We start from the raw sequence: 25,141 nt of genomic DNA, 5'->3' as shown, positions 1-25,141 counted from the left end.
TCCAATTATGATCATCTGTCCGTGCCCCGGTCTCCCATTCCCTCGTCTGTTTCTGTTTTTTCTTTTGTATTATCTGGTTTAATTTATTTTCTCTTGGTTTTTCCCCATTTCTTAGATGGTGGACGGACTGCACTGCACCTCCATGACTGACCTACCAGTAAGCTACAATTAAGTTAGCTATACTGCACTCAATCATTCACTTTATTACCGACCGGCCAATGGGTCTGATCATCCCCACTATCAACATTGAGTACTTTCCCCCACTTAGATAGTACGGAGCACGCTACACGCTACCACCATCATCATCCATCGTCACCCTCATTCTACGAGTACCCATGGGTCCGCAGTTCCAAAGTCTGTTTTGCTTTTTTTTCCCTTGTGAATTATTATTATTTTCTCTTTGCCTCCGAGTCAAGACAGGTGGGTGAAGTGGATCTCGACATCGTGTGGCATGGGCTCATCTGAATCCAGTCACCACCAGGCTGGATCCCTTCCTTCGTTCCTTTCTTCCTTCCCTAGCCGTGGTCCATCCTACGACAGTAGACTACGACTACCTCCAGTGCTCCACTCATCCCATGTCTTGCCCGGGCCTGTTACTAGTCTGTTTTCGTTAGTGTCAACGTCGTGTCATCCCAGCGCGTGTCTATCCTTTTTTCACATTTTTCGCATTTTACACTTTACACTTAGAGTAGTCTAGTCTACCACTTTACACCAGTCGTGGTTAGTAACCCGAATGGATCGTGGAACTGGGGCGGATGGTAGATCAAGAAATGTGCCCATGTAAGTACTTACATACTCACATAGGCTACGTTCCACAGCGCCATGTATCACCCATGCCTAATTCGGGTCTATTAAATTAATTAATTATTATTATCATTATTATCATCCGTCACTTTCTTCTGCCTATCGCCTTATACTTCTTGGGATTGTTGCCGAACAATCATCAATCTAAGGGACTGGAACCGGCCTAACCTTAGTACGCACGCACGCACGCACTTGCTTCCCGTACCTTGCCTCAACGCCTTGTGACCCTCACGCCCCCTGTGTCATCTGTGGACGATAAGTCTCGAACCCCAGTCTATCACTTCGGAGATCCTTCTTACTGCTTCCTGCAGTCATCCATGGGTCCTATCCCGTATTTGATACTCATATAAGCGGAGATCCTCTTCTCCCAAGCCCCCCCCCATCCTGCCTTCCCTATATTTATGAATGTTCATGCCCACTGTCCACCACCTCTTGAACTTCAATCTCAACCTCACCTTCACCATCTCTCTTGAAAACCACCTCCTCTCAGGACCATACCTATCCTTTTTCCGCTCTACCACCCACACTTATCCTCAATGGCCAATTGCTGGCAACCTCAAGCCTCATTCGTCGACCCAGCGGGGGCCTCCAACAACCAACCATGCATGCGCTCTTCGACCTTTCGCGACATGATCCATGCCTTCCCTAGGCCAAAGCAGACCGGACGGGTGACCAAGCCCCGGAGTGCCGGCAACAGTCCTGCTTCTGCTGGCAGACGGAGGACGACGACCATGCCTCACAGTTCGACCATGTACCCTGGCTACCAAGCCCCATTCAACCCTGCCGCTTTGGCATCCGCCTTCTCCCGGAGTAGTCGCAACCGTCCAATGAGCTGGCATCCAGTCATGGACTCGTCCACCTTCGCGACGGACCCGTACTTCGCGAACTCGACCACCGTGGACAGCCTGGCCGCCGTGGGCATGTGCCCTCAGCCACTCCCCACCGCCCCCGCTGTCCTCGAAGGCAACGACATGCTGTCATCGTACGCCAATGGGCTTCCTTTCTTCGCTGGCGAGCAAGATCAATTGCCGCTTCACCAGTCCGCCTTTGTCCAAGAGGATCCCGTCTCCTGGGAGACAAGTAACACGACGATGCCCGCCATGACCGAGCCCATGTCAGATTGCTGGTCATTCGACATGGCTTCTATGCACAGCAGCATGCCTTCCGCCTACGTCGCTGACTCCACCTATGACGAGAGTGTGCCATCCTCGGGATGCCTGACAGGCCCGGCCACCCCTCAGTTTCTTCCCATCCAGCGTCCAGATGACGATCTGACCGCCAAGCCCAACTCGGAAGACGAACTCGTTGGCATGGGCCTGTATAGCAGCCCCGAAGCGTTGAGCGAGACTTCGCTCCTGGGTCTGTCTGGCAAGGGCTTGAAGTTGGAAGAGACATTCACTCCCTCGGCCAACGATGCGGAGGACAAAGACGAGGAGGACGAGGAGGACGATGAAGTCGATGATGCCGCCCCTCAAGAGCAGGAGGAGGCCGCCTTCCCCAGCTGCGCGGCACCTCACCGTCAGCCCCAACACTCCGTTAGTAAGCAGCCCGTCAAGCCCGCTGCGAACATGATGCACAAATCATTCTTCTTCGAGGAGGATGGCTTCGAGCAACATGCGATGTTCGGATCTCAGCCGCTTATCAACATGGCCAGCCAGCCCTGCGTCAGCTATGGCTATGGCTGGATTTGATCTTCAGAAAGCATTCATCCGCCTGTACCATTTTTTATGAATCCTGTATTCGCGAGTCAGCATTGCATAGCGTGGAGTTGTGTTTTTTTTTTTTTTTTTTTTTTTTTTTATTGTTTGGTTTCGGAAGGCGTTTTACATGTACCAAATACCCTGGGATGGCTGATTGGAACTATTCCATTCTTTTATGATGACTATATGTATTAGAGAATCCGTGGGTGTTGTAACACCAATGAATGAAGACATCCTCAGGGATGACAAATATGATGAACGATGATGAACAATGAGTGTCCAGTAATTGTTTTAGTAGATATAGACACACAAGGAGGGGAAGGGAGGTAGGTTAGTGGTAGCTGGTCAGTTGGCAGTTGGCAGTTGGGAATGCGTGGGAAGAACCTGAACCTCGCCGGGCCCGGCCCATCGGCAGGAAAAACCTTTCCGCCGTCAAATAAAATCACCGCGGCCGTTGATATGTAGACGGACCAGGTCTAGATTCAAGGTCAATTATCACGCAGAAAAGGGGAGAAAAGGCTTCTTCTTTCTGTGTACTGTACCACGAGCCGAGTGAAAGCCTCTCCCTTCGACTTGATCTGCCCCCTCATCATGGCCAAGGTCATCTTCACCCCGTGGAAGGAGCAATCCCAATTACTGGTGGTGCGGAATCAATTCTACCCTCCGCCGCTATACGATGGCCCCGACATGCGATCCAGGGCCTGCGCCACAGTAAGTGAGAATGCCATTCCATTCCATCACTTCCCGTCCCTTAAAGCTCCCGCGCCCGGAATCCCAGACACCCGACCTACATGTTCTTTCTTTTCTATACAGGACGATATTTGAGTATAAAAGAGAAGTATAAGCTAACTCCACTTTCCAGGTCAGCGCATGGAAGCTGCGAGGCAACCTCCCCCATCCCGTCGAGGCGACCGCCTTGTTAACGGATGCGATCCTCCATGATGACGCGCAGAAGAACTCCATCTTCTCCATTCGCGCGACCTATGCGGCTGCTTTCTGTCGGTATGTTTCTACTGGTTCTTTTGGCGCTTTACTGGGGGTGATTCTGCCAAGTGCGGAGGAGCTTGAGCTTGTTCTGTTCAATCCTTCCTACAGCGAATCGCTTTTTTTTTCTTTTATATATTTATCTTTCCTGTACCGTTATTCTTGTGGCTGACCACTTCGCACAGCTTCGTAACGGGCCTCGTCGACTCCAAGCTCGGCGGTGTCCGCCGGACCATGTTCCAGCGTGCCCTGGACCTGGGTCTCCCCGCCTCGTTCGTGGAGCTGCGGCACGAGGCCACGCACCGCGAGCTCCCGTCGCTGACGGTGCTGCGCAACGCGTCGCAGCGGTCCCTGGAATGGCTGTGGGATTATTACTGGGCTAAGACTGAGGCGTCGGTTCCTGGCTTGGGGGTCGTAGGGGCTTCTGTGAGTGGGATGCAAGAGAAGCGTGTTGCGGGAGGGGAAGAGGTCGAGCAAGATGAAGAGGAAGACGAAGAAGCCGATCTCGAACCGCTCAAGTCGGCGCTTCGGGATACTCTGGAGCAGATTGTGGCCGAGGGGAAGCAGCAGCAACCCCCGCGGAAGAAACGCAAGGTCCAGCAGCATTTGAAAGCCGTTGCCGGCGAGGTGGTGTCGACGTGTCGGTCGTCGGGGCGCGGGGTGGCTGCTTTGTCGAGTGTGCTGGTGCAGGATTCGTTGTTGGTTCCGGGAGGCCGGAGGTGAGTTTTCTATTTCTCTGTTCGATTCTGCTCGCGAAGGGAGGGTGGGAGTGCTGATCAAGGTCTACAGAATGGGAGAGGCAATGGCTGCTCAATTCGACATGTGGGATCCATTATTGCAGATGATTGCAGATGCGCAGCCTACGTTTTTGTCGAGTCTGACGGAGGAGCTGGCCAATGCGCTGGCGTTCACGGCGCGGCCGGACCAGGCGAAGACGGATGTCCGCTGTGAAGGTGCCTATTTGTGGCTGGACCACATCTTGGGGTCGGCGCAGTGGGAGTCGCGGAGACGGCTGGTCTCGTATGCGTATATGCTGGCCGTCTGTGAGCAGGTTGCGAACCATTGGACGGATTCGCTGAAGGAGAGGCTGGCGGAGAGACAGGACGAGGGGGCGCCGTCGGTTGATGGCGAGGGTTCAGGGCGCACGACGAGGTCTGCTGCGACGACGCTGCACAACGCGGATGTTTTACACGCGTTGAAGAGCATAGGGATTAAGTATAAGGGTCTATATTAAGATCTCGGACCTTTGGGGAGAGGTGTATAGATGGAGAGATATCTTGTTTCACACCAAGCTTGTGACAGGCTTGCTATGAAAAGTGTTACCTGGTAATAAATTAAATGTCAACAATCTTCACCTGCCATTGATGGTTGTATAGTATACCGACTCAGCCACACGTGGCTGAAGCGGGCCGCAGCTGGAACCGGGTCGACCTATGAGGTAATCTCCAATCACCGCTTACGGTTGTATCTCATGATGATGGATTAACAATCTCTCCCCCGCATTGCAATCAGCTGCTCCTAATCAACCGGTGCTGTCAACCCCTCATGTCCCTCAACTTCACGAGAACGATCCTCTCAGCTGCCAGATTCCGTCCTACGAGGTTCATCCACCCCGCATCCGCCAGAGCCATGCATATCCAATCGATTCCGATGTGTAAGTTTACCGGAATCATGTTTACACTTCTCTGCTGTGTGTCATGGTTGCTAATTCTCGTCGACAGGGACCGGGAAGGGCAACAACTATGCCTACCTTGTCACCGACGAGCCCACCAAGCAGTCGGTCATCATCGACCCGGCCAACCCGCCCGAGTACGTTTACCGTCGATAGATGTACTGTACAGTGCATCGCTGACCGTGGTGCTAGGGTGACCCCCGAACTAGAATCGCAGATCCAAGCCGGCAAGATCGACCTCACGGCCATCGTCAACACTCACCAGTGAGTTTCGAGTTCCAGCTTGTGCTCCCCATGTTCCACAACAATGCTAACGCAGCCCAACAGCCACTGGGACCACGCCGGCGGCAACAACGAGCTGGTCAGTTTGCACTCTCCAACCATCAAGGACCAATTAACCTTGTCTCCTGGGATTATCGGCTGCGAACTAAACTAACACTTCTCAAGCTCAAAACCTTCGGCAAGCTGCCCGTCATCGGCGGCAAGGACTGCCAGTCCGTGACGCAGACGCCCGCGCACGGCGAGACCTTCCGGATCGGCGAGCGCATCGCCGTCACGGCCCTGCACACGCCCTGCCACACGCAGGACAGCATTTGCTATTTCATGCAGGATGGGGACCAGAAGGTGGTGTTTACGGGGGACACGTTGTTTATTGGGGGTGGGTTTCCTTCCCCCTTGATTCTGAAGTGTTGGTGGTGTGTGAGGGGGGCTGTTCGAGCTAATGAAGTATGGTGCTGCAGGATGTGGTCGGTTCTTCGAGGGTACGGCTCCGGAGATGCACAAGGCGTTGAATGAGACGCTGGCGGCTTTGCCGGATGATACGAAGGTTTATGTACGTTTTCTTTACCTTTTTCTGAGAGAGAAAGAGAGCGAGAGTCAAAATGGGTGGAGGTGGGTCTTTGTATGAGTAAGGCTGACTGGTCTCAGCCGGGACACGAATATACCAAGGCCAACGTCAAGTTCTGTCTGGCGGTGTCGCAGTCCGAGCCTATCAAGAGGCTGGAGGCGTTTGCGGAGGCGAATCAGGAGACGCAGGGGAAGTTTACGATTGGGGATGAGAAGGTAGGTCTTTTTTTCGGCTGAAAGGTGGAAGGAAGGCTGACTTGGATGTTTGTTCTAGCTTCACAATGTGTTCATGCGCGTCAATGTAAGTCACCTGCCTTGGATGGGTGGAGATGGGGACTGACGTTTAGTAGGACCCGGAGATCCAGCAGAAGACTGGAAAGACGGACCCGGTTGAGGTGATGGCGGCGTTGCGAGAGATGAAGAATGCCATGTAGGGTGTGTCTGTATATTCTAGGTTGAATGGTAATGGGTGGGCGATGTACAACGGGGACGGATGTAGTATGATTGACAGGTGGAGAAGTGGAAGCATTGGGCTGTTCAATACTAGTAATTATGCTTAAGACTGTTGTCACTGGCTATTTGAGCCCCATTCATATCTCAATCGACATTCTATAGTCCCAGCCAAGTAACTCAGCTCCCACAGCATATAACCATACCCCGATCCAGCCAACCCCTCTGCGCTTCAATCGCCGAAGTGATCCTCGCCGAAAGTGACTTCGCCGACGTTGACCTTGCAGTGGAAATCCCGCTGCCATGTTTACAAACATTAGCACTGTACTCAATCATCGTGACGTCAGACATCAGACACCACATGCAGGAAGAGTATAGAGAAGCTACCACCGCATCAAGTAGCTTTCTTTACCCAAGCACTGTTTCTCATACCTCCACACCTTACTCCCAGGCAAGTCCATCGACCATAGCAGCAGCAGCAGCAGCAGCAGCAGCAGCAGCAGCAGCACAATGTCCCACCACCACGACGACCACCACCCCGCCTCCCTCCCCGGCGACCCCCTCAGCACCAAAAGCCGCGTGCTGGAGACCGGCGCCAGCATGGTGCAGGACTTCGCGCCGGTCAAGAACATCTGCGCGCACCTGAACGCCTTCCACGTGTACGCCTCGGACAAGACGCGCTGCGTAGAGGCGAACCACTACTGCTCGCATATCACGGAGGGTGAGCGCCCCCAGCACTTCCCCATCCCATGACCTCCCCCCCCAAAACTATCCCCAAAACTAACCCCAACTACCGAACAAAGATATAAGACAATGCCTCCTCTACGACAGCCCGTCCCCCACCGCCCGCCTCCTGGGGGTCGAGTACATGATCACGCCCAAACTCTACAACACCCTGCCCGCGGAGGAACGGCGCCTCTGGCACACGCACGAGTTCGAGGTCAAATCGGGGATGCTGGTCATGCCGGCGCCGGCGGGGGTGCCCCAGGCGATCTGGGAGACGGCCGAGACGGCCGAGATGCAGGACATCGTTCCGCTGTACGGCAAGACGTATCATTTCTGGCAGGTGGATCGCGGGGATGCCGTGCCGATGGGGGCGCCGGAGCTGATGGCGAGTTTTACGTCGGAGGAGCGCGTCAAAGTGGCGAGGGGGGAGGGGGGCATGGAGGAGTTGTGTCGGGGGAGGGATGAGAGGTTTGGGGTCGATTGGAGGCGGAAGAGGGAGGTGAGGGAGGGGTTGCGCGGGGTGGAGGGGGGGTTGCATCCTGGTGAGTTTTTCCTTCTTTCCTTCGGGGTAGGGGTGAAGTTCGGTACGCTGGCTAATTGTGTGTGGGTTGAGTAGATGCGGATGCGATGTGGGAGGAGTGACAGGATTCCTACGGGGTTTATGATGAGTTGAGAATGTGCAAAAATGATGATTGTGATGGAAAGCTTCAATTTTTCTAACAAAATTTACGATACGATATGATTGTCTCCCGTCGTTACCACCCAACCGCCCATTCCCATAGTTAAATGGGGTCCTGGTCGGGCTATCGTTCAGGGAAATCCCCCACCCCGTAGGGTGAGAAACTGTACAATTCATCTTGCTTCACTGTCCACACTCACGCGCTCTGGTGTTGAATTTCGGCAGCGGTGAGCTCTAGCAATTTTAGAAGCGGAACTACTTGATCGGTAGCTGTTGCAGGTCAATGCAGCATGAAGCATTGAACCAGCAAAGCCAAGCCGAGTCGAGTCGAGGACTCATTGTCGAATCTTGCATAGCAGCAGAAAGGAAAGAAAAGAAAAACTCTGGTGGGAGAGAACGCTACCCGCCCTTTATATACCCGATGAGTCACGTGCGCCGTCCCCCAATCCCCGTCCTCCCCTCCGCTCCGGCGCGGGACCGACCCTCCTCCGTCCGCAGTATCTCAGGTACACACATAGAGTAACCAGGCGAGAGCATCAACCACACAATCTAAGGCAGCAGCGAGCAGCGGCCAACGCAGCAGCGCAATGGACCGCCTCCTCCGCACGACCCTCAAGCGCAGCACGCCCGCGCACGTCTTCCGCCTCACGCTCAACGGGCTGGGCCTGTTCTGCGCCTGCACCCTGGTCTGGGAGCACCTGGTGACCGTGCAGCTGAGCGAGGGCCCCTCGATGTACCCGACCTTCCACCCGCGCGGCGACTACCTGCTGATCTCGCGCGTGCACCGCCACGGCCGCGGCGTCGCCGTCGGCGACGTCGTGCGCTTCTACCACCCCTCCTTCCTGGGGGTCAACGGCGCCAAGCGCGTGATCGGGCTGCCGGGGGATCTGGTCTGTCGGGATCTGCCGTTTAGTACGGAGGCTGGGGGGACGGGGGAGATGATTCGGGTGAGTTTTTGTTCCGCCGTGGGGGGGGGGATCGGGGATCAGAGGTTTTGGGGGTTTGGGGTCAGGGCTTCCTGCTAACGCTTCGTCCCCCGTGTAGGTACCCGAAGGACATGTCTATCTCGCCGGGGATAACCTCCCCTGGTCGAGAGACTCGCGGAATTACGGACCCATCCCCATGGGGTTGATTAATGGCAAGATCGTCGCGAGGGTGTGGCCCCCTTCGCGGATGATGTGGGTGGAAAATACGTTGAAGCCGGCGCAGTTGGATTGAATGGAGGATTGAAGTGAACGTAACGCACTGCACAGCGTTCCTACAAGCATGGCTGGAGTTTGGAGTTGGGAAGGAAATTTGTGCATATTCATACATAAAAGCTCTCTTGTACAATACTACAACACCCGAAACAAAACCAAAAAAATCACCGCATGTTGGCCGGGTTGCGGCGCTTGTAAGGAAGACGCTCGGCAGGCGCCCGGCGGAGCTCGATCTCGGCGTCGGCATACCCAATCGACTTCATCACCTCATACATCGAGTCGTCCCACTGGGTGCGGAACAGGTGCGCGCCGATGGGCTTCAGCTGGTACCGGGACTCCAGGGCGCGGGCCAGCAGGTTCTCGCGCGCCGTCTCCTTGGCCTTGACGGCCGCGAAATCCAGGGCCTTCGACTCCTTCTGCTCGAAGATGATCATCGCCAGCCGGTGGTAGGGGCTGCCCTTCTGGGCCACCGGGGGCGCCCACGGGAAGACCACCTGCGACTCGGTCGACAGCTGCGACAGATCCACCTTGGTGTTCACCGCGGAGATCGGCACGTTGACGGCCAGGTAGTGCATCTTGAAATCGAACCCGTCCGTCTCGACGTTGGGCACGTCGGGGTCGACGACGGCGATGGTCACCAGCTTCTCGCCGGCCTCGAACATCTGCACGTTCAGCTTGGGCGCCTCCGTGCTCAGCTTCGAGTCGACAAACTCGCCCGGCTGGATCTGCCGGCGGCCAAAGTAGAGCTTCGTGTCCAGGGTGGGTTCGCAGTGCGGGATGACATCCGGGATCACCTTCATCTGTGTGATTCTTTGCACGAGAATCTTGCGGCGGTACTCTCGCCATTTGCGGTCGGCCAGGAATCGGTAGATGGGCTTGCTCATGTCACCTGCAACAAACAACAGCGGCCCGATTAGCCTAGCGGAACAACAACAACGACAACCTAAACCGAAAATTCTCACCTAGTCCATCCTCAAACTTCTTCTTCACCAGCGGGTCGTTGATATCCGCCTGAATCTTCAGGTGCTCCAGGTGCAGCTCCATGGCCCGCAGCTTGGACTTCTTCACCTGCTCTCCGCCGGCTTGCTCGGTCGACAAACCCTCAAGCCTCGAGATCTTCTCCCGCATCGATGTGATGTCGCGTAGCTTCTCCTCGCGGTCCGCCACCAGGATCTTCCGGGCCTCCTGGAAACATTGGTAGGGCAGCTGCTCGAAGGGGATGTTGAGAGAGTCCTGGAGGGCCACGCGACGACGGCGGGATCCAATCGGGGCGACACCCTGGCGCAATAGCTTCCGCTCCAGTCGGGGGTTGGAGACTGTAGCCGGATCGGGGGCCTTGTAGAAGGGTTGCGACCCGGTCTCGGTCTGAGCCTCTTCGCGCGCCAGAGCGGTCGATTGGAAGGCGCGGGTGGACTGCAGCTGAAGACCTGGAAGACCCTTGGTGTAGGTCTTCTGCAGGCATTGGAGCAAGGGCTTCGAAGCCCGCTCACAATGGGCCATCTTGAGGGATAGGATGAGGTGAAATTGAGGGAATCAGAAAGGGGAGAGGGAAGGAAAAGGAGGAGCTAATGGTGGTGGTGGTTGTAGTGGTGGTGGTAGTGGTGATAGATTTCCCCAGGTCAAGCCGGCACTGCACCTGGCAAAGTCGAGAGGTTTCCTTTCCTGGCCGGACGGAACTTTTTTCGTCGGGTTTGGCCAAGCCTCAAGGCGGTTTAGTGCCAGAACCACCCGAACTTTTGCTGTTGCTTCTCCCCCTCTACCCTCCGCCCGCGACCAACCCTGCGATCGTCTGTCCTCCATTCAGGTTGATCCTCGAAAGGATTCGGAATTCTTGCTCTGTGTCATCTACAATGGCTGGAAGTGACGCTCTTCGCACCCTTCTGCGGCTCACTCGCAGCTCGGGGGGTCTGCTCTCCGGGGCTGAGACAACCACGGTAGGACGGCCTAATTTCTTCCTTGGTCTGATTCGATGTCATTGAAGATCCAACGAAAAACGTATAGTTCATAACGCATACTGACAACTTTCTTTCTCGCTGATAGCAACGATGCCTGACCAAGTCTCTGTCCCGCTCCATGGCCACCGAGGCCACCGAGGCCACCGCCCCCATTGACCACCTGACGCGAGAGGTCCCCAAGCCCGTATGGAACCCCGAGCCCGTCAAGGCCACCACCTACTCGTTCCCTTCGATGGAACCCCTGCGCTTCGTCGAATATCCCCGCAACCACCTGTCCATGGCCCTCCGCAAAGACATCCTGCACCGCGCCGTCATCTACGAGGGTGACGCGACCCGACAAGGTACCGCCAGCACCAAGTGGAGGAAAGACGTGTACGGCAGCAACAAGAAGCTGTTCGCCCAGAAGGGTACCGGTAGAGCGCGTGCCGGTGACAAGAAGTCCCCCATCCGGAAGGGCGGAGGTGTCGCCTTCGGTCCTCATCCGCGGGACTTCTCGACGGACCTGCCCCGGAAGATCTACGACCAGGCCTGGCGGATAGCCCTCAGTTACCGCTATAAGCGGGGCCAGCTCATCATCATCGACAACGAGATGGCGCTGCCGGAGGACGCCACCCCCTATCTGGTCCAGCAGATCTTCAAGACCAACTGCTGGGGTCGGGAGTTCGGCCGGTCGACGTTGATCACGGACCGGGTGAACGATAACCTCTTCGGTCTGGTGCGCGAGGTGGGCGAGCATGCGAAGATCCTGGACCGTCGCGACGTGGATGTCAAGGATCTGCTGGAGACGGGCCGTCTGGTCATCGAGAAGCAGGCGTTGGACCGCATTCTGGCCCAACATTCGAGGGACTTGCAGAACGAGCCCAGGCGGGCCTTGTATTGAATTGCAGTTTAGGTTGGCGATGGGGATTTTTCTTTGTGTTTGTTTGTTCGGTATGGGTGTGATTTTGCTTTCTAACCGAGATATGGTTTCTCTGATTGTACAAATAGAATTGAGCAATGTGTATGATGGGTCCTAAATCTGTTCGTTTCGAATTGTATTGTCCTACGTGTGTATCATGCTATGGAGTGTAGGTGTAGGTTGTAAGTAGTGATGGTGGTATCAGAGGTGCTGATGGATGCTTTGAATCGGAGCCATTGCTTCCGAAATGTCTGTAAAAGAGACAACCCATTAAACTTTACTAGACCAACTAAAATATAGTCGAGACGAATTCAATCAAAATCAAGAAAATCAAGAAAATCAGGAAAGTCACGGCAATGTGTTGCCGTTGGGCGATTGCGCCGCGGCTGGCCGGCGAGGAAAATCATGGGCGCGAAAAAAACTCCGAGGTCAATTCAAGGTTGCAAAGCGGAGAACCCGAACGAAAGCTGCTTCTCCTCCTCCTCCTCCTCCTCCTCCTATTGAATCATCCCGGGTCCCCTCAGTCCCTCCCCTCTCTTTCCCCCCCTCCTCCGTCCCTTTAGTCCACTTCTCCCCCCCCCTTAAAACCCGGCTGTGGTCTGCCTCATGTTGGTCCGACACAGTGCTTGCCGGTTTTCAACGCCGTCGAGCTGGATCTCGCGGCTTTCACCAGCCACCACCATGCCTCTCCGCGCAAAAGTCACTAACCGAGCCTTCACGGCTTCTGCTACCAATGTACGCTCCGTCAATTGTCTTAATCGAGCTTTGGATGCTAATCGATTCCAGATGAAAAGCGCTCCCACCCCCGCAGAGGACGACGTTCTATTCAGCTCTCTCTACGGCGTGCGGCTGATCGAGCTCAACCGCCCCGAGAAGCTCAATGCCTTGAACCGGTCGATGGTCAACAAAATCACCCCTCGCCTGGAGGTAAGCGAGTGTCCCTCCGATTCGATTCGCCCTTCGAATGGCCCTTGGGCGGGTACTAACAAGCTTGATCGATCGAATAGGAATACAAGAAGTCTCAGCTTGCCAACGTGATCATGGTGGCCGGAGCCGGCGACAAAGCGATGTGCGCCGGTGGAGATGTTGTTGACTTGGCCAAGCAGAACAGAGAGAGTGAGGACGGGCCGGAAAGATCCAGCGAGTTCTTCGCCAGGGAATACAAGCTCGACCACCTCATCGCCACCTACCCCAAGCCCTTCATCTCCGTGATGGACGGCATCACCATGGGCGGCGGGGTGGGCCTCAGCGCCCACGCGCCGTTCCGCATTGCCACCGAACGAACTATCTTCGCCATGCCCGAGACCAACATCGGCTTCTTCCCGGACGTGGGCGCCTCGTTCTTCCTGCCCCGGCTGGACGGCGAGCTGGGCACCTACCTGGCTCTGACTTCGGAGCAACTGCTGGGGCCCCAGGTCCTGTTCGCCGGCATCGCCACGCACTACCTGCACTCGAGCATGCTCGGCAAGCTGACACAGCGTCTGTCCGAGCTGGTGTTCCAGGACTACACCACGCTGCCGGAGCGCCTGGACCTGGTCAACAGTACCATTGCAGAGTTCTCGACGGGTCTGCCGGAGTCGACCACGGTGGATCTCGGCGGCGCGAAGCGGGAGGCCATCGACCGCTGCTTCAGCCACAACACGGTTGAAGGGATTATCGAGGCCCTGCAGCAGGCGAATACGAGTTGGGCCGAGCAGACCCTGAGGACGCTGGCCAAACGCTCGCCCACCTCCCTCAAGGTCGCGCTGCGCCAGATGCGCGTCGGTAAGCAGTGGTCCATCTCCGAGGCCTTCCAGCGCGAGGCCCACATCGCCGCCCAGTTCATGCGGCACCCCGACTTCAACGAGGGCGTCAGGGCCCTTTTGTTTCGCAGGCGTAGACCCAGGTGGCAGCCTGCCTCCTTGGAAGAGGTCACCACCGACATGGTCGACCGCTTCTTCACGCTCCCGGAGGGCGAGTCCCGCCTCGAGCTGCTGAGCGAGCACGACTACAACGACTACCCCTACAACTACGGTCTGCCCACGGAGGCGAGCATCCGGAGGTACGTCCGCGGCGAGATGAGCAAGAAGGATGACCCGATCGAGCACTTTGTTGGTCTGACTGGCGGCAAACCGGGTGTGCGCGAGAAGGTGAGTGAGGTTCTGCAAAGAAAGGCCCAGCGGAGCAAGAATGGCGTCTGGCTCTGGAAGTAGGAAGAGTGGAATCTCTTGAAAGAAAGCACTGAAAAGGGAGTCATTATGTAGCACCGGTTTGGGATTGTGTATAGTTATGTGTATGTGATTGGGAGTTTCTCTTGTTGCGGACTGAGTATTCATGTGGGCTGTGTTTGATACAGTTAGACTTAAAGTTTTCTTGATGGTGTTGGTTTGCGTCTGTAGCTGTAGGACTGTAGGGGAGTTTGATAATCACGGAGTAGAAAGAGTGCATGTTGGGGGTCTGCTCTTGTGTACTGTACTTCACCTGTGTATGTGTCCGTCTAGACATGCACGCACCTATTCTACATGAAAGAGTCAACCACCAAGCCACACCACCACCTACACCTACACACTCAATCACAACAACAACACCCAGCCATCAAACGTATCCATCCATCCATTATAAGTATATCCTAATTTCAATCCCTCCCCCCCAAATCACCAAAACCCAGAAATCTATTGCCCCCCAGCTCCGACATACTCCGCCATCGCCTTCACCGCCCCCTCCAACCGCCCCCGCTCAATCAAAATCAAACTCCCCTTGGTCCGGATCCCCAACTCCTGGAACGCGCGCTTGGAGTCGGAGTGCCCATCGTCCTGCTTCCGGGAGTACTCGAACGAGCCCGCGCAGAGGGCATGCTTCTCGAGTACCTCGTCCTCGGGGTGGAAGAAGAACCGATCCGTCTTTCCTGCGGCAGATTTCTTCCCCTTCTTCAGGGGCCGGGACTCCTCCATGTCCAGCTTGGACTGCACCTCCTCGTAGGTCTTGGAGAGGAGGAGGTAGTGCGAGAAGTCGAAGGGCTCGTGGTCGGCGACCGCGTGGGCGATCTCTTGCTGCAGCATCGTGTACATGGGCGGGACGACCTCGGCGGGCATGTTGATGAGGCGCTCGGTGAGGAGGAGGCCGATTTTGTGGGCGCCCGAGGCACCCGACAAAAGAGGGACGAGGGGGGAAAGGGATGTGTTGGTGGTGGCTTTTTGGTGCAGGTAGTGCGTGAGGGATTGGATTATGGGTTTGTCCTTTGATTTTGGGGGGTTAGTGTTTTGGGGTGGGTTGGTGCAGGGGGTAACAGGCGCAACTGACTTTATGTTCTTGGAGGTTGAGCACCGTTAGGAAGGCGTAGGGGTCGGATTCCTTGCCATCGGTTTTGATGGTCGAGCCCATCCAGGCTTGCGAGAGGATCAGATCGGTTAGGGCCGACATGTCCAGGTCTTGGGCGTCGTTGTCGAAGAGTTGGCGGAGGAGGTTCTTGAGGCCGTGGAAGTCGACCTCCGGGTCCGGGTCGAACCATTCGAAGTCTACGTTGACCATGTCGATGTCCTTTGCGAGTTTATTGAGTTAATTTGGTTGTTCCTTCTTTTCTGGAGAGGGTATTCTGGGATAGTGGTGGTAGGCGCAAAACATACCTCGTCGGAGTCGGAGTCGTTCTCGACGCGGGGATCTGTACCCCCCATGTCGACGTCGGTGTCTTTGATTTCCTTGCGCTTGACCATTGTGTCTGTCTCCTTTGTGTTTGTGTTTGTGTGTGGTGGGAATGAATGAATGTTTATAGAGGAGAATTGATCGTACAGTAAGTAGTAGTTAAGGCGGAGCGAAACAAAAAGTTGCTCGGAGCCCGGCCGCGGGTCCCCTCACTAACCGCTTTGGTTCATTTTTTTTTATCGATAGGCAGTGTCTTATCGCCGATAACCACAACTTATCGCTGGCTTCAATTTGTGGATGCCTAAGGATCTTGACGAGGTCTTTGGTGTGCTTCGTGTCCGGTACACACAGACTGTCTCTCTTTGGGATAATTGTTTATTGTTCCAGCTTTACGAGCTCATTCCACCTGATACTATGCACTCAATGCTATGCACTCGACGCTATGTGCACTCCTACTGCGTACAGTCCGCCGAGGCGGAGTTTCAGCATTGTGTTCTCAAGCAGTCGACACACCAACACGCACCAACGCTGGAACTCATACTTGGAAGTGACAGCTGTGATTGAATTCTTAAAGACTCGTTTATGAGGCACTCTGATCGTACGTATGGTGCTTTCCATCTAAGGAGAACCAACAACAAGATCACTGAGATGGTGATCTTGCAGATACCATTGGGCGGTCATGACAGCTTCAGTGGCAGCCCAACAAGTGACGACAACAGAGTGTGAAGATAGATTGCTTGAGGACGAGCAATCTAACGAGACAAGCTCCATCATGCAATGTGGAATGATGGATAGACCTCTTGGACACCGACCTCCGGAGCAAAGAGCTCCTAAACCACCACCCATGATATCAGAGCATAAGTTATCACCTTGTCTACGGAGGGATCAACAATTGAACACGAACAATTGAACAAGAGGCCAGTCACGCCCGCATTAACCACAAACGGGGCATGAGTAAGCCCAAAGATCCGATCCAAGATCGATCCCTCGCTTCATCAATTTCCCCTGGTCGTGGACTCGGAAAAAATTCCAATCGAAACCCGCCGAGACTGACCGGGACCGGCCAGGGTCCAACCAATGTCGTCAACTGCGCCTGGAGGGAAGGAGAGAGAAGAGACCTCGATTATGCAACAAGCTACTGGGTAATCTACCCAGGAAAAGAGCAGCAGCACTACATCATCCATCATCAGCACGCAACAGAGAGCGAAAAAAAAAGCGGTTTTGGCACCGAGCAGAAAGTGGGTGCGGTGCGTTCCCCACCGGGGTATGATCTCAGCGTCACTCCCCCATGACATCACCAACTGGGCTCTTCCTACCCTCGACAGAGGTCTATAAAGTGACCTGCACACCACATTTCCCTCCATTCAATCAGACAAACACACTTGCGAGCACAACATCAATCCCATCAACCTCAATCAATACCTCTATCTTCTTTTCATAACTACAAACACAACACCATAAACCATCATGTCTACCTCCGGATCCGGTCAGTCCAGCGTCGGCAGCCGCGCCATCTACGAGGCCGGTGACCAGCGCAACGTCCCCCAGGCCGAGTTGAACGAGCGTGCCCGCTACGCCGAGGGCCAGACCCACAGCCACAAGAACCTTGACTCCAGTACGAGTTTCCCGTTGCTCCCTCTCCTCCCGGAACGAACATCCTAACCCTGTCCCCCTGCAGAGGACCAACGCTCCATCGCCAACAAGCTCGCCTCCCAAGAAAACAAGCCCGAGAGCGACCACCACCACAACTTCACCAAGGACCCCGAGGCCGAGCTCAGCAAGCAGGACCCCACGAAGCCTGTACGTTGCGCCCCCTTTTCCCACTTGCCCCGTGATCCATCACACTTCCGTAAACTAACATCCAAGTCCACAGGCCAAGCTCCACGGCAACAAGCCCTCCAAGGGCGCCCAGATCGACGCCGAACTCCAGGCCGAGGACGAGCAGAGACTCAAGGAGAAGGGTATCAAGCACTAGATTCTGAAAATAATGCCTGAAGCTGGACTTTATGTATAATATTCTTGTTGGAATTCGGTGTTATCTCATCGGTTAAAGATACGTGATGACGATTTTTTTGGAATGATGATTGATTTGGATGCGCAATGTTTAGTTCTCTGGGTTTTGTAGTGTCTGGTGTAGAGTGGTTTTGAGGTTCTGGTTCGGCTTTAAGAGTTGTGCGTGGGGGGTGGGGAGCCCTTTGTACATGTTGGCACTATTCTGCTAGCGTCTATCATGGAGAGGATGAGCCATGCTCCAAGACAAGATCTTGGGATAGAAGGATAGAAGGTATCATGAATGAAGATTATACAAAACATGTATCAGTGTAGAATCGTAAGATGTACGCAACGGTCCACCCCAAACCCGTGTCATTCATAACGCATATCTGTCAGATTGAAGAGAAGAAAAAACAACAACTGTTTGTGGTATCGACTTTCAGCAAAAAAAAAAGGATCAGGCGCTCATCAACCGAACTTGGGATCATCGTCGTGCGGCTCGGCAAAGACATTGCCCCAGTAGGCCTCGACCTTCTCGCAGATCTCGTCCTTGCGCTCCCAGGTCCAGAAGCTGATGGCGGGGTCGCAGCTGACGTTCCTGATCTCCGCCCAGTAGGCGCGCTCGACGTCGTAGCGGAACCGCTGGACGGTGTCCTCGGGGACGAGCCAGGCGCGGCCGTCGGAGCCGTCGGCGCGCAGCGTGGGCGCCGTCTCCCACTTCATGCCGAACACCTTCTCGCCCGGGTTGAACTTGGGGTAGTTGGCGTGGATGAAGAAGGCCGGGGGCGCGGGGGCCACCGCGGGGTCCTGCACGCGCCACTGGCCCGCGCTCGTCAGCGCGTGGTCCGCGATCGGGTCCGTCTGCACCATCGCCGACCCGGAGATGCCGCCGCCCGGTTTGGCGTGCCCGACCGCCTGCACGCGCTCGCTGACCGCGTAGAACGGCTCGCCCACGGCTGTGGCGGCCTGCACGAAGGTCTCCTTGTCGCCCTCGCCCGGCGCCCCCTGCGACAGCAGCCGGAAGTAGTGCGACGGGCCGTAGTAGTTGTAGTACGCGGCCAGGAGCAGGGTCATCTGGTGCGTCTTCTTGGAGACCAAAAACGCCCCGGCCTCCGACGAGGCGCGCGCCGACATGGGCGGCATCGCTTGGCGCGAGATGTTGTAGTAGAGCGGCGACGCGGTCATCGCCCAGAAGTCCGGCCACGTCACCAGCCCCGCCGACTTGAAGGGCTCCGCGTCCAGCAGCACCTCGGGCTTGGTCAGCGGGAAGCAGTCGGCGTCCATCCAGATGACCTCCTCGAAGGAGGAGAACAGTACCGCGAAGATCTTGAGCTGGTAGTGCTCGATGGCGTTCTTGCCGACCACGTCCGAGAGCACCAGGCACCGTGCGCCCAGGTCGGGGAGGATGTCATCGCAGATCTGCTTTTCGTACTCGTCGGTGTCCTTCATGTAGACTTCCACCGGCAATGTCGAGCCCAAGCGTCGGAGCATCCGCAGCGACGACAGAAACACGGGGAAGTAGGTTCCCCCCGCCGTCGAAACCACGCCGCGAGTGCCGGGAGAATGGACGGGTCGCAGTTTCTCGGCCGTCCGACACGCCTCGATGTAGCGTGCATGCGCCTCCTCCATGGTATGTAGGTCCTCTTCATCGAGGGTTGTCAAGTCGGGGCGAGGGTCGGTGGACGTGGCGTCGAAGCCAACGGCGCCGGCATCGTCGGTGTGCCCAGGCGATGGGCAGTTTGGCCCATTCTCTTCGAGGATCGGTTTCAAGACCTTCCAGAATGCATTTTGGCGTTCGACTAGAGGGACCTCGAAGGCCGTACTGGGGACTACCGACGCTGGCGGGGGTGCCCAGTATACATAAACGGTGCAGATGAGGAGTAAGGCGCCGGTGGCCGTGATGAAAGATTTCAGTCTACCCGGTCGAAGGATCGGCATCTTGGTATCGGAGACCGCGTCTCAATTGAGAGGTTCGCCGGCTAGCAGTCTTCACGAAGGCAATTCGTTTCTTGGCTGGTTTCGTTTCGTCGATCGCAAGGTTTGTCCAGTGGGTACGGGGAGACACTGGAAGTATCGTTCAATAGCAGGTAGTCGTGCAGTGCATTCAAGCAGGAGCCAACATGATAGGCGACTTTGGGAATAGGGGGTTGTGTAGGAAGGATTGGCGGCGATGTTGTTGTCCCAGGAGAGATGCGAATCACGGCCTGGATTATTCTCGGGCTCTGGAAGGCCTCAAACGCTGATCGATCGGAAGGATAGTGGGCGGATAAGTCAGACTGGGGATAGTCGGACAGTTGCAGCCATACAGCTAACACTTTTTCGAGTTATGAATGTCGGTCTCAATTGACCTCGACGCCGTCGAAGTGGAATCCATGGTTGGCAAGTGGATGGCGATCGTCGAGAGATGCGCTCCCCTTGGGTAGGCGGTGGCAGAATCCAGGACTTACGTTGCGCACCACTATAAATAACCACGTCTACGAGTCATTGTAGTCTGGAGATAGTCATCGGTGGATGTTCAAGGTTCTTAGTTGTGCTTGCTGACTCAAGGAATCTCATTCTGCAAAAGCCTTGCAGGTCAATGGGAAAGAAATGCTTCGTGCAATTATCGGACGACTATGAACACAGGCTAAGAAGGCCTGTGGATAGGAACAGTCTCAATCATATAGTGCAGTGCAGCCACGGCTCCCGGAGGAGAGGTTTGAGTTGGGACGGTTTGTCATGGCTCCGAGCTGAGTCCTATATCCGAGAATCGACAATGGGACCGTTGGGGAACTGCACAATAAATGGATACTCCAAGGATGTTCGAGTTTGGCCGAGAAGTGTAGATTGAAGTGTAGAAGATTGCCCCAAAGGAGTAATAGATTTAGAAGGCCGGCCAGACCCGAATCCGGCCCGGTGGGAACATGTGCCGCACTAGTCCCTGTTGGGTCTCCCCAACTTTCCTCCAGGCTGGGCTTCTCGCTGCCTCGCTCATGCATTATTCATCATTTCTCCTATTCCTCAATTGTCTTCCTCTTCTCAAGCTCTAACCATGGTTCAATATCAACCGGCGGGGACCTTGAAATGGAGCCTACAGCTAGAGGCAATTTTATTCTGACGAATACACATTTTCTCTCACCGTGTGCTAAGAATACTAAGAAGTTAATAAGTCAATAAATTTAATCTCCGGGTCGGCATCTCCTAACGGCGGATGATACCGCAACGATCGCCGCTTCTGCCCTTCACTGCCCGTCCACCTTTCCAGGACCCCATTGCAAAGCTAGAATGAGGGCCTAATGGGGGTCATCTCTGATATGTTTGTGTGATAAAATCTCGAACCGTCCAACTTCACTTCTCCCAGTCACCTCGATCCCTTGTCGATTTCGGTATATAAGCTTCGACGGTGTTGCTACCACTGCTCCTCCCATCTTGCCACCGTCGACTTGACCACACGATTAACCTACTGCCTTGCTTGATCTATCATCCATGGGACCCCGCACCCCGGGTCACCTCCACTTGGCTTGTCTGAGCTTGTTCCTGCTTACCTCTCCTCCAGTCCACGATTTGTAGTCGGCTTGGTGATGGAACCTCTGCCAACGGGGCCGGGGCGCAAATCGCCGCCGGTCTCCGCCGCACCTCCGCGGAAAAGACGGAAGAGAACAGTCATCAGCCAGGCAGCCGATGACTGTTTTACCTGTGCTCGACAGGCAAGTCAATGCGATCGGAGACGACCATACTGCTCCCAATGCTTGGACAATGGCCGCGATTGTGCCGGCTATAAGACCAGTTTGACGTGGGGAGTCGGGGTGGCCAGTCGGGGAAAGCTTCGAGGACTATCCCTGCCTGTGACTGGGGCTCAGCCAGCTGCAGCCTCATCGCAGCCTCGTGCGGCAGCCGCGTCGAGGGCATCACAGTCGACAGACTCCAGTGCATCGGAGTTGCTTGCGCATACAAGACCACTTTCTACGTTAGACTCGTCGGAAGTCGGTCGCACACCTTCTAATCCGAGGATACGTCCTAGGCCAGACCTACCTGCGAATCAGTTGCCACCGCATTCGAGTCCGGTGTCATCTGTTAACCAAGCCCCTTCCAATCGTTCGTTACCTCGTTCAGAATCACTACCCGTGTCATCCTGCCATCACGCGACACCTTCTCCTTCGGTGGCTCCTTCGAGATGGGCAATGCCGATATGGCCAGCCTCAATACAGACTTCAATACCAATTGCAAAGGCCAGGGATGATCCAAGTGTTGAAGAAGAAGCCGTACAGAGCTCAGAGCAGAGTGGTCAGGACAGGACTCCTTGGGTCGTTGAATGTCATGCGCCATCCTTATCTCAGCAGCTACTAGCGCGCTCAACCGGACGAACGCCGCGCCTGCGATTCCTGATTAGCTATTATGCTGAAGTGATTGCGCCAATGATCGTTGCTTTTGATGGGCCGACCAATCCATTCCGCACGTATGTTCTGCGATTAGCGCAAGAAAGCGCATCGCTCCAAGAAGCCATAGCAACCCTGTCTCTTTGCAATATGCGCCAGAGACGAGAACGGGGCACAAGGTCTACCGAGCGTACCCTGCCCGCACGGATGTCATCATTGGCTCACCAGGCTTTGACGGAGGCGTCCTTGAGCACCCAGGCTGGTGTTGACGTCCCCAAAGTTTCGGCGCGCGAAGAGCATCTTCACAGAAGTATGGCGGTCAAGGCATTGAATGGAGAATTGGCCGATCCGCGACAACGGCTATCGGACTCGGTGCTCGCGACTTTACTCGTCCTATGCCTCTTCCATGGGTGTGACACGGGGGTCGCGCAATTCAAGACCCAATTCGCTGGTGTGACCAAGTTGCTGGCCATTCGGCTGTGCAACGGCGCCGCCCATGTGACCGAAGAACTGAAATGGTTTATTCGCATGTTCACCTGGCTCGACACTATGACGGCCACTACGAACGACCGGGACATCCAACTTCGCGGCGCTTGTCTGGACATAACCGCAATTTCGGATGGCGAATGGGGGCTCGAAAATCTGGCTGGGTGTAATGCCAGCCTGTTCAAACTCATTGCGCAGCTTGGTCGCCTGAATCTCCTCAGTCGAAGCCAAGATACGCAGACCTCGGCATCTCCAGAAGTCCATGCCCCATCAACCACTGTCCCTCCCCATATCGCGTATACCTCCACGAGTACACCGAGTATGCCTTCCGAGTCGTTTACGAGGTTCATTCCTCCCCAGGCGGGAGACTCTAGCTCAGCCCCGGCTTCTCCTATGTTCTGGGCCGAATGGCACTGCCTGCGGCAGAAGCTTGAATCGTGGAGGTTTGACACGGGGCGGCGACAATCATCATCTCCCCATCATGCGACGACCTACATCTCGCCACCATCGTCTCCTCCGAGCCAATCCAGGGTGGCGCCGCAACATCTGGACGATGTGATTCATATTTCTGAATCATTTCGCCACGCCGCGATTCTCTACAGCGAGCGACTTGCTCATCCCGATCTGCCATCTGGCCATCCTCGTATCCAGGATATTGTGCAACGGACAATGACTCACATTCTGGCCGTCCAGTGTGATGCGTATCTCCTGTGGCCGCTGTTCATCACGGGCTCCGAGTGCGTGCTGTCCAGCCACCGGGCGATCATCCGGGAGCGGTGTCTGTATCTCTCCAAGGATTCCGGGTTTATCAACAATCTGACCTGTCTGGAGCTCCTGGAAAAGATATGGGCGGGAAGTCCTCCCGCGTCCGAGACTGGGGATCCCTACGACCGCGGCGCAGCAGCAGGTCTCGGCAACCAGCACCTGAAGTCAACCGCGGGCGTGGCGGACGATATGAGCCCTGGCGCCTTGGGCGGCTGGAGTGGTCTCTCTACGGAGGTCCCGACGTCTCCCTCGCGCAGACAGGGATTCCGGTGGCACGAGGTGATGCAGGTCAAACGGGAGGAAGGCGAATATATGATCGTGTAACAGTGATGTGTTTTGGGGGTGTTCTTGGGCCGTCGATGCCGATCCCTGTCTGGGAAATCGACGGGGTACGTAGACCTGGCTTGATGATGGATAACGGTTTCGTTTGTAGAGTATAGATGACTCGGACTTTTGCACATCCTGTACATAGTACCAGACAGTAGATACCTAGGATGCGTGTACATACATATGACCCATACAGGAAACACCCTCCATGCGTGTAGGATGTGATTGCTTTCCACCAGGTTAACACGAGCGACAAACAGAAGAGTCACATGTGATTCTGATTGCGTAGCCGTCCAACACCACACAAACAAAGATCCCACGATCCAGAGTCCGACAGACCCGAGACAGCGCCAGGATCTGATGTCTCAGGTACTAGGTATTCCCACCGAGAAGACACCTCTTTTGTCTATCCCCTCATCCTGTCCAGCAACGCACTAGACAACTGCCCACCAAGGTATCCACCTACCGATCCACGAAGTAGACTTCAGCTACACCATGCTCTCCACCATGCTCCCCACTCAGCAAATCCATATGCCAAATCCAAAGCTAGTTCAACCCAAGATCTCACCCGGCAAACTCAGAGCGACGTTAAGTGGAACCTACCAAGCTAGGCATGGCACACTAACTATACGTAGCACTACAAAAGAACGGTGGGGTTGGAAACCTAAGTAGTTAACACCTGCTGCCTAAGGTATACATCCAGCCGAGAGTGTCGACTGTCGATAAGCTACCTTAGTTAGTACTTATCGTGCGTAGGTACGGAGTAGTAGTTAAGCAGCCCAGCAAATCCAACTTCCACAGCCCTACCCAGCGGTGTACGAGACCTTAATTTACCGTACATCCACAGACATCGAATCGACGCCCCGATATCGGGCCAGGTAAATGCAGCTAGCGAGCTGCTAAACACCGACCCTTACCTGGATGAAAGTATGACTTAGGGACCCTATTGGATGTCCAGTTACGGTACTTTATCCATTACTTCAAGGTTAGTCCAAGAGCCTGGGGAGGGGAGGGAAGGGAAGGGAGATTAGAAGCGGGGTTTGATCTTTCTGGACTCTCAAGACCAGACCAGTCCAGTCCAGTTTCTCGACCTTCGCACAGCGCCCGCGCCGGCCAGTGCTGCAGTCCATCCCATGCGGTCTGGGGAGGAAGTACTGTACTGTAGTTACTGTGTACACACTGTAAGTTGGTAATACTTCTTGACAAGAGGCGTTTGACCCTCGACTCTCAAGCCCGCTGGGTAGCTAATCACCCAACCCTGGTGACTAGAGGGTCATGTAGCGGGCAAAGAAAAGGTGTCAAACACCCCACCGTCGACAAACACAGATAGATAACCCAGGACGAGGACCAGGGGTGTAGTGATGAACCGCTGGATCCAAACGTGCGTTTCGAACTTTTGGGGATAGTGCCGCACAAGCCCCCCCTCTTAGGCTTTTGGCTTCTGGCTGTTGACTTCGCGGATGTCGGGATGTATGCAGGGAGGAATGGGTATGGTCGGTGCGATGGGTTGGTGAGGGATGGGGGGTCTGGACTGCACTTGCACGGCACGTTGGGTTAGTTCAAGGTAACTTGGCTTGTGCGTGGGCGGGCAGCGGCTATTAACTACAGCGTAGGGCGTGCTCCGTTTAGCGTATCGAGACTTAGTCTTGATGATGATGCCGCATGAGAGGAGAGGGGGGGGGGGG

The 25,141-nt window shown here is 55.3% G+C and overlaps 12 protein-coding genes across 12 annotated transcripts; 9 read left to right on the top strand and 3 right to left on the bottom strand.

Annotated features, from left to right (window-relative positions):
• Positions 1-1,212: 1,212 nt before the first annotated feature.
• On the top strand, positions 1,213-2,522 carry BO66DRAFT_391774 (uncharacterized protein). Its single transcript, XM_025647337.1, has one exon. It carries the CDS (start codon positions 1,341-1,343, stop codon positions 2,493-2,495), a length of 1,155 nt encoding a protein of 384 aa, XP_025504086.1. The 5' UTR covers positions 1,213-1,340; the 3' UTR covers positions 2,496-2,522.
• Positions 2,523-2,991: 469 nt separating this feature from the next.
• On the top strand, positions 2,992-4,832 carry BO66DRAFT_391772 (rRNA-processing protein LAS1). Its single transcript, XM_025647336.1, has 4 exons — positions 2,992-3,215; positions 3,367-3,506; positions 3,674-4,207; positions 4,278-4,832. The coding sequence occupies exons 1-4, from the start codon at positions 3,096-3,098 to the stop codon at positions 4,720-4,722; spliced, it is 1,239 nt and encodes a 412-aa protein (XP_025504085.1). The 5' UTR covers positions 2,992-3,095; the 3' UTR covers positions 4,723-4,832.
• A 285-nt stretch (positions 4,833-5,117) lies between these two features.
• Positions 5,118-6,440, top strand: BO66DRAFT_322462 (hydroxyacylglutathione hydrolase; the record flags this gene model as incomplete). The annotated part of the gene is made up of 9 exons (XM_025643762.1): positions 5,118-5,142; positions 5,210-5,297; positions 5,353-5,424; positions 5,488-5,521; positions 5,608-5,818; positions 5,901-5,992; positions 6,088-6,222; positions 6,281-6,307; positions 6,357-6,440. 9 exons carry the CDS (start codon positions 5,118-5,120, stop codon positions 6,438-6,440), a joined length of 768 nt encoding a protein of 255 aa, XP_025504084.1.
• Positions 6,441-6,966: 526 nt separating this feature from the next.
• BO66DRAFT_411279 (OBAP family protein) lies at positions 6,967-7,824 on the top strand (the record flags this gene model as incomplete). Its single annotated transcript, XM_025649281.1, has 3 exons — positions 6,967-7,177; positions 7,260-7,724; positions 7,799-7,824. The coding sequence occupies 3 exons, from the start codon at positions 6,967-6,969 to the stop codon at positions 7,822-7,824; spliced, it is 702 nt and encodes a 233-aa protein (XP_025504083.1).
• Positions 7,825-8,378: 554 nt separating this feature from the next.
• On the top strand, positions 8,379-9,255 carry BO66DRAFT_420342 (putative mitochondrial inner membrane protease subunit 1). Its single transcript, XM_025649867.1, has 2 exons — positions 8,379-8,808; positions 8,906-9,255. The coding sequence occupies exons 1-2, from the start codon at positions 8,449-8,451 to the stop codon at positions 9,077-9,079; spliced, it is 534 nt and encodes a 177-aa protein (XP_025504082.1). The 5' UTR covers positions 8,379-8,448; the 3' UTR covers positions 9,080-9,255.
• Positions 9,160-10,692, bottom strand: BO66DRAFT_391769 (mitochondrial 54S ribosomal protein mL38). Its single transcript, XM_025647335.1, has 2 exons — positions 10,023-10,692; positions 9,160-9,949 (listed from the first exon to the last, which is right to left on the bottom strand). The coding sequence occupies exons 1-2, from the start codon at positions 10,558-10,560 to the stop codon at positions 9,225-9,227; spliced, it is 1,263 nt and encodes a 420-aa protein (XP_025504081.1). The 5' UTR covers positions 10,561-10,692; the 3' UTR covers positions 9,160-9,224.
• Positions 10,693-12,058, top strand: BO66DRAFT_471272 (mitochondrial 54S ribosomal protein uL4m). Its single transcript, XM_025652846.1, has 2 exons — positions 10,693-10,994; positions 11,101-12,058. The coding sequence occupies exons 1-2, from the start codon at positions 10,911-10,913 to the stop codon at positions 11,893-11,895; spliced, it is 879 nt and encodes a 292-aa protein (XP_025504080.1). The 5' UTR covers positions 10,693-10,910; the 3' UTR covers positions 11,896-12,058.
• Positions 12,059-12,422: 364 nt separating this feature from the next.
• BO66DRAFT_349371 (mitochondrial 37S ribosomal protein mS47) lies at positions 12,423-14,268 on the top strand. The gene is made up of 3 exons (XM_025644677.1): positions 12,423-12,648; positions 12,700-12,840; positions 12,921-14,268. Exons 1-3 carry the CDS (start codon positions 12,520-12,522, stop codon positions 14,103-14,105), a joined length of 1,455 nt encoding a protein of 484 aa, XP_025504079.1. The 5' UTR covers positions 12,423-12,519; the 3' UTR covers positions 14,106-14,268.
• A 296-nt stretch (positions 14,269-14,564) lies between these two features.
• On the bottom strand, positions 14,565-15,668 carry BO66DRAFT_373849 (protein-transporting protein BCP1; the record flags this gene model as incomplete). Its single annotated transcript, XM_025645567.1, has 3 exons — positions 15,516-15,668; positions 15,193-15,429; positions 14,565-15,128 (listed from the first exon to the last, which is right to left on the bottom strand). Exons 1-3 carry the CDS (start codon positions 15,600-15,602, stop codon positions 14,565-14,567), a joined length of 888 nt encoding a protein of 295 aa, XP_025504078.1. The 5' UTR covers positions 15,603-15,668.
• Positions 15,669-16,911: 1,243 nt separating this feature from the next.
• BO66DRAFT_84709 (uncharacterized protein) lies at positions 16,912-17,749 on the top strand. Its single transcript, XM_025653649.1, has 3 exons — positions 16,912-17,146; positions 17,210-17,331; positions 17,405-17,749. The coding sequence occupies exons 1-3, from the start codon at positions 16,999-17,001 to the stop codon at positions 17,504-17,506; spliced, it is 372 nt and encodes a 123-aa protein (XP_025504077.1). The 5' UTR covers positions 16,912-16,998; the 3' UTR covers positions 17,507-17,749.
• Positions 17,668-19,887, bottom strand: BO66DRAFT_391764 (alpha-mannosyltransferase). The gene has a single exon (XM_025647334.1). It carries the CDS (start codon positions 19,459-19,461, stop codon positions 17,992-17,994), a length of 1,470 nt encoding a protein of 489 aa, XP_025504076.1. The 5' UTR covers positions 19,462-19,887; the 3' UTR covers positions 17,668-17,991.
• Positions 19,888-20,881: 994 nt separating this feature from the next.
• Positions 20,882-23,671, top strand: BO66DRAFT_84699 (Zn(II)2Cys6 transcription factor). The gene has a single exon (XM_025653648.1). It carries the CDS (start codon positions 21,084-21,086, stop codon positions 23,451-23,453), a length of 2,370 nt encoding a protein of 789 aa, XP_025504075.1. The 5' UTR covers positions 20,882-21,083; the 3' UTR covers positions 23,454-23,671.
• The last annotated feature ends 1,470 nt before the right edge of the window (positions 23,672-25,141 follow it).

The sequence above is a fragment of the Aspergillus aculeatinus genome, assembly GCF_003184765.1.
Source record: "Aspergillus aculeatinus CBS 121060 unplaced genomic scaffold BO66scaffold_23, whole genome shotgun sequence".
NCBI classification, from domain to species: Eukaryota; Fungi; Ascomycota; class Eurotiomycetes; order Eurotiales; family Aspergillaceae; genus Aspergillus; species Aspergillus aculeatinus.
Note: the sequence above shows the minus strand (reverse complement) of the source record. Positions and strands in the feature narration are given on the sequence as shown.

What these genes read in the sequence shown, in the direction of transcription:
- BO66DRAFT_391774 (XM_025647337.1), top strand. Translation starts at nt 1,341, where the DNA reads ATGGCCAATTGCTGGCAACCTCAAGCCTCATTCGTCGACCCAGCGGGG.
- BO66DRAFT_391772 (XM_025647336.1), top strand. Translation starts at nt 3,096, where the DNA reads ATGGCCAAGGTCATCTTCACCCCGTGGAAGGAGCAATCCCAATTACTG. An exon ending in GATCCAGGGCCTGCGCCACA is followed by an intron (nt 3,216 to 3,366) that starts GTAAGTGAGAAT and finishes TCCACTTTCCAG; the next exon opens with GTCAGCGCATGGAAGCTGCG. An exon ending in TTGGTTCCGGGAGGCCGGAG is followed by an intron (nt 4,208 to 4,277) that starts GTGAGTTTTCTA and finishes CAAGGTCTACAG; the next exon opens with AATGGGAGAGGCAATGGCTG.
- BO66DRAFT_420342 (XM_025649867.1), top strand. Translation starts at nt 8,449, where the DNA reads ATGGACCGCCTCCTCCGCACGACCCTCAAGCGCAGCACGCCCGCGCAC. An exon ending in GGACGGGGGAGATGATTCGG is followed by an intron (nt 8,809 to 8,905) that starts GTGAGTTTTTGT and finishes TCCCCCGTGTAG; the next exon opens with GTACCCGAAGGACATGTCTA.
- BO66DRAFT_391769 (XM_025647335.1), bottom strand. Translation starts at nt 10,560, where the DNA reads ATGGCCCATTGTGAGCGGGCTTCGAAGCCCTTGCTCCAATGCCTGCAG. An exon ending in GAAGTTTGAGGATGGACTAG is followed by an intron (nt 9,950 to 10,022) that starts GTGAGAATTTTC and finishes TGTTTGTTGCAG; the next exon opens with GTGACATGAGCAAGCCCATC.
- BO66DRAFT_471272 (XM_025652846.1), top strand. Translation starts at nt 10,911, where the DNA reads ATGGCTGGAAGTGACGCTCTTCGCACCCTTCTGCGGCTCACTCGCAGC. An exon ending in CCGGGGCTGAGACAACCACG is followed by an intron (nt 10,995 to 11,100) that starts GTAGGACGGCCT and finishes TCTCGCTGATAG; the next exon opens with CAACGATGCCTGACCAAGTC.
- BO66DRAFT_349371 (XM_025644677.1), top strand. Translation starts at nt 12,520, where the DNA reads ATGTTGGTCCGACACAGTGCTTGCCGGTTTTCAACGCCGTCGAGCTGG. An exon ending in TCACGGCTTCTGCTACCAAT is followed by an intron (nt 12,649 to 12,699) that starts GTACGCTCCGTC and finishes AATCGATTCCAG; the next exon opens with ATGAAAAGCGCTCCCACCCC. An exon ending in AAATCACCCCTCGCCTGGAG is followed by an intron (nt 12,841 to 12,920) that starts GTAAGCGAGTGT and finishes TCGATCGAATAG; the next exon opens with GAATACAAGAAGTCTCAGCT.
- BO66DRAFT_84709 (XM_025653649.1), top strand. Translation starts at nt 16,999, where the DNA reads ATGTCTACCTCCGGATCCGGTCAGTCCAGCGTCGGCAGCCGCGCCATC. An exon ending in CCACAAGAACCTTGACTCCA is followed by an intron (nt 17,147 to 17,209) that starts GTACGAGTTTCC and finishes GTCCCCCTGCAG; the next exon opens with AGGACCAACGCTCCATCGCC. An exon ending in AGCAGGACCCCACGAAGCCT is followed by an intron (nt 17,332 to 17,404) that starts GTACGTTGCGCC and finishes CCAAGTCCACAG; the next exon opens with GCCAAGCTCCACGGCAACAA.
- BO66DRAFT_391764 (XM_025647334.1), bottom strand. Translation starts at nt 19,461, where the DNA reads ATGCCGATCCTTCGACCGGGTAGACTGAAATCTTTCATCACGGCCACC.
- BO66DRAFT_84699 (XM_025653648.1), top strand. Translation starts at nt 21,084, where the DNA reads ATGGAACCTCTGCCAACGGGGCCGGGGCGCAAATCGCCGCCGGTCTCC.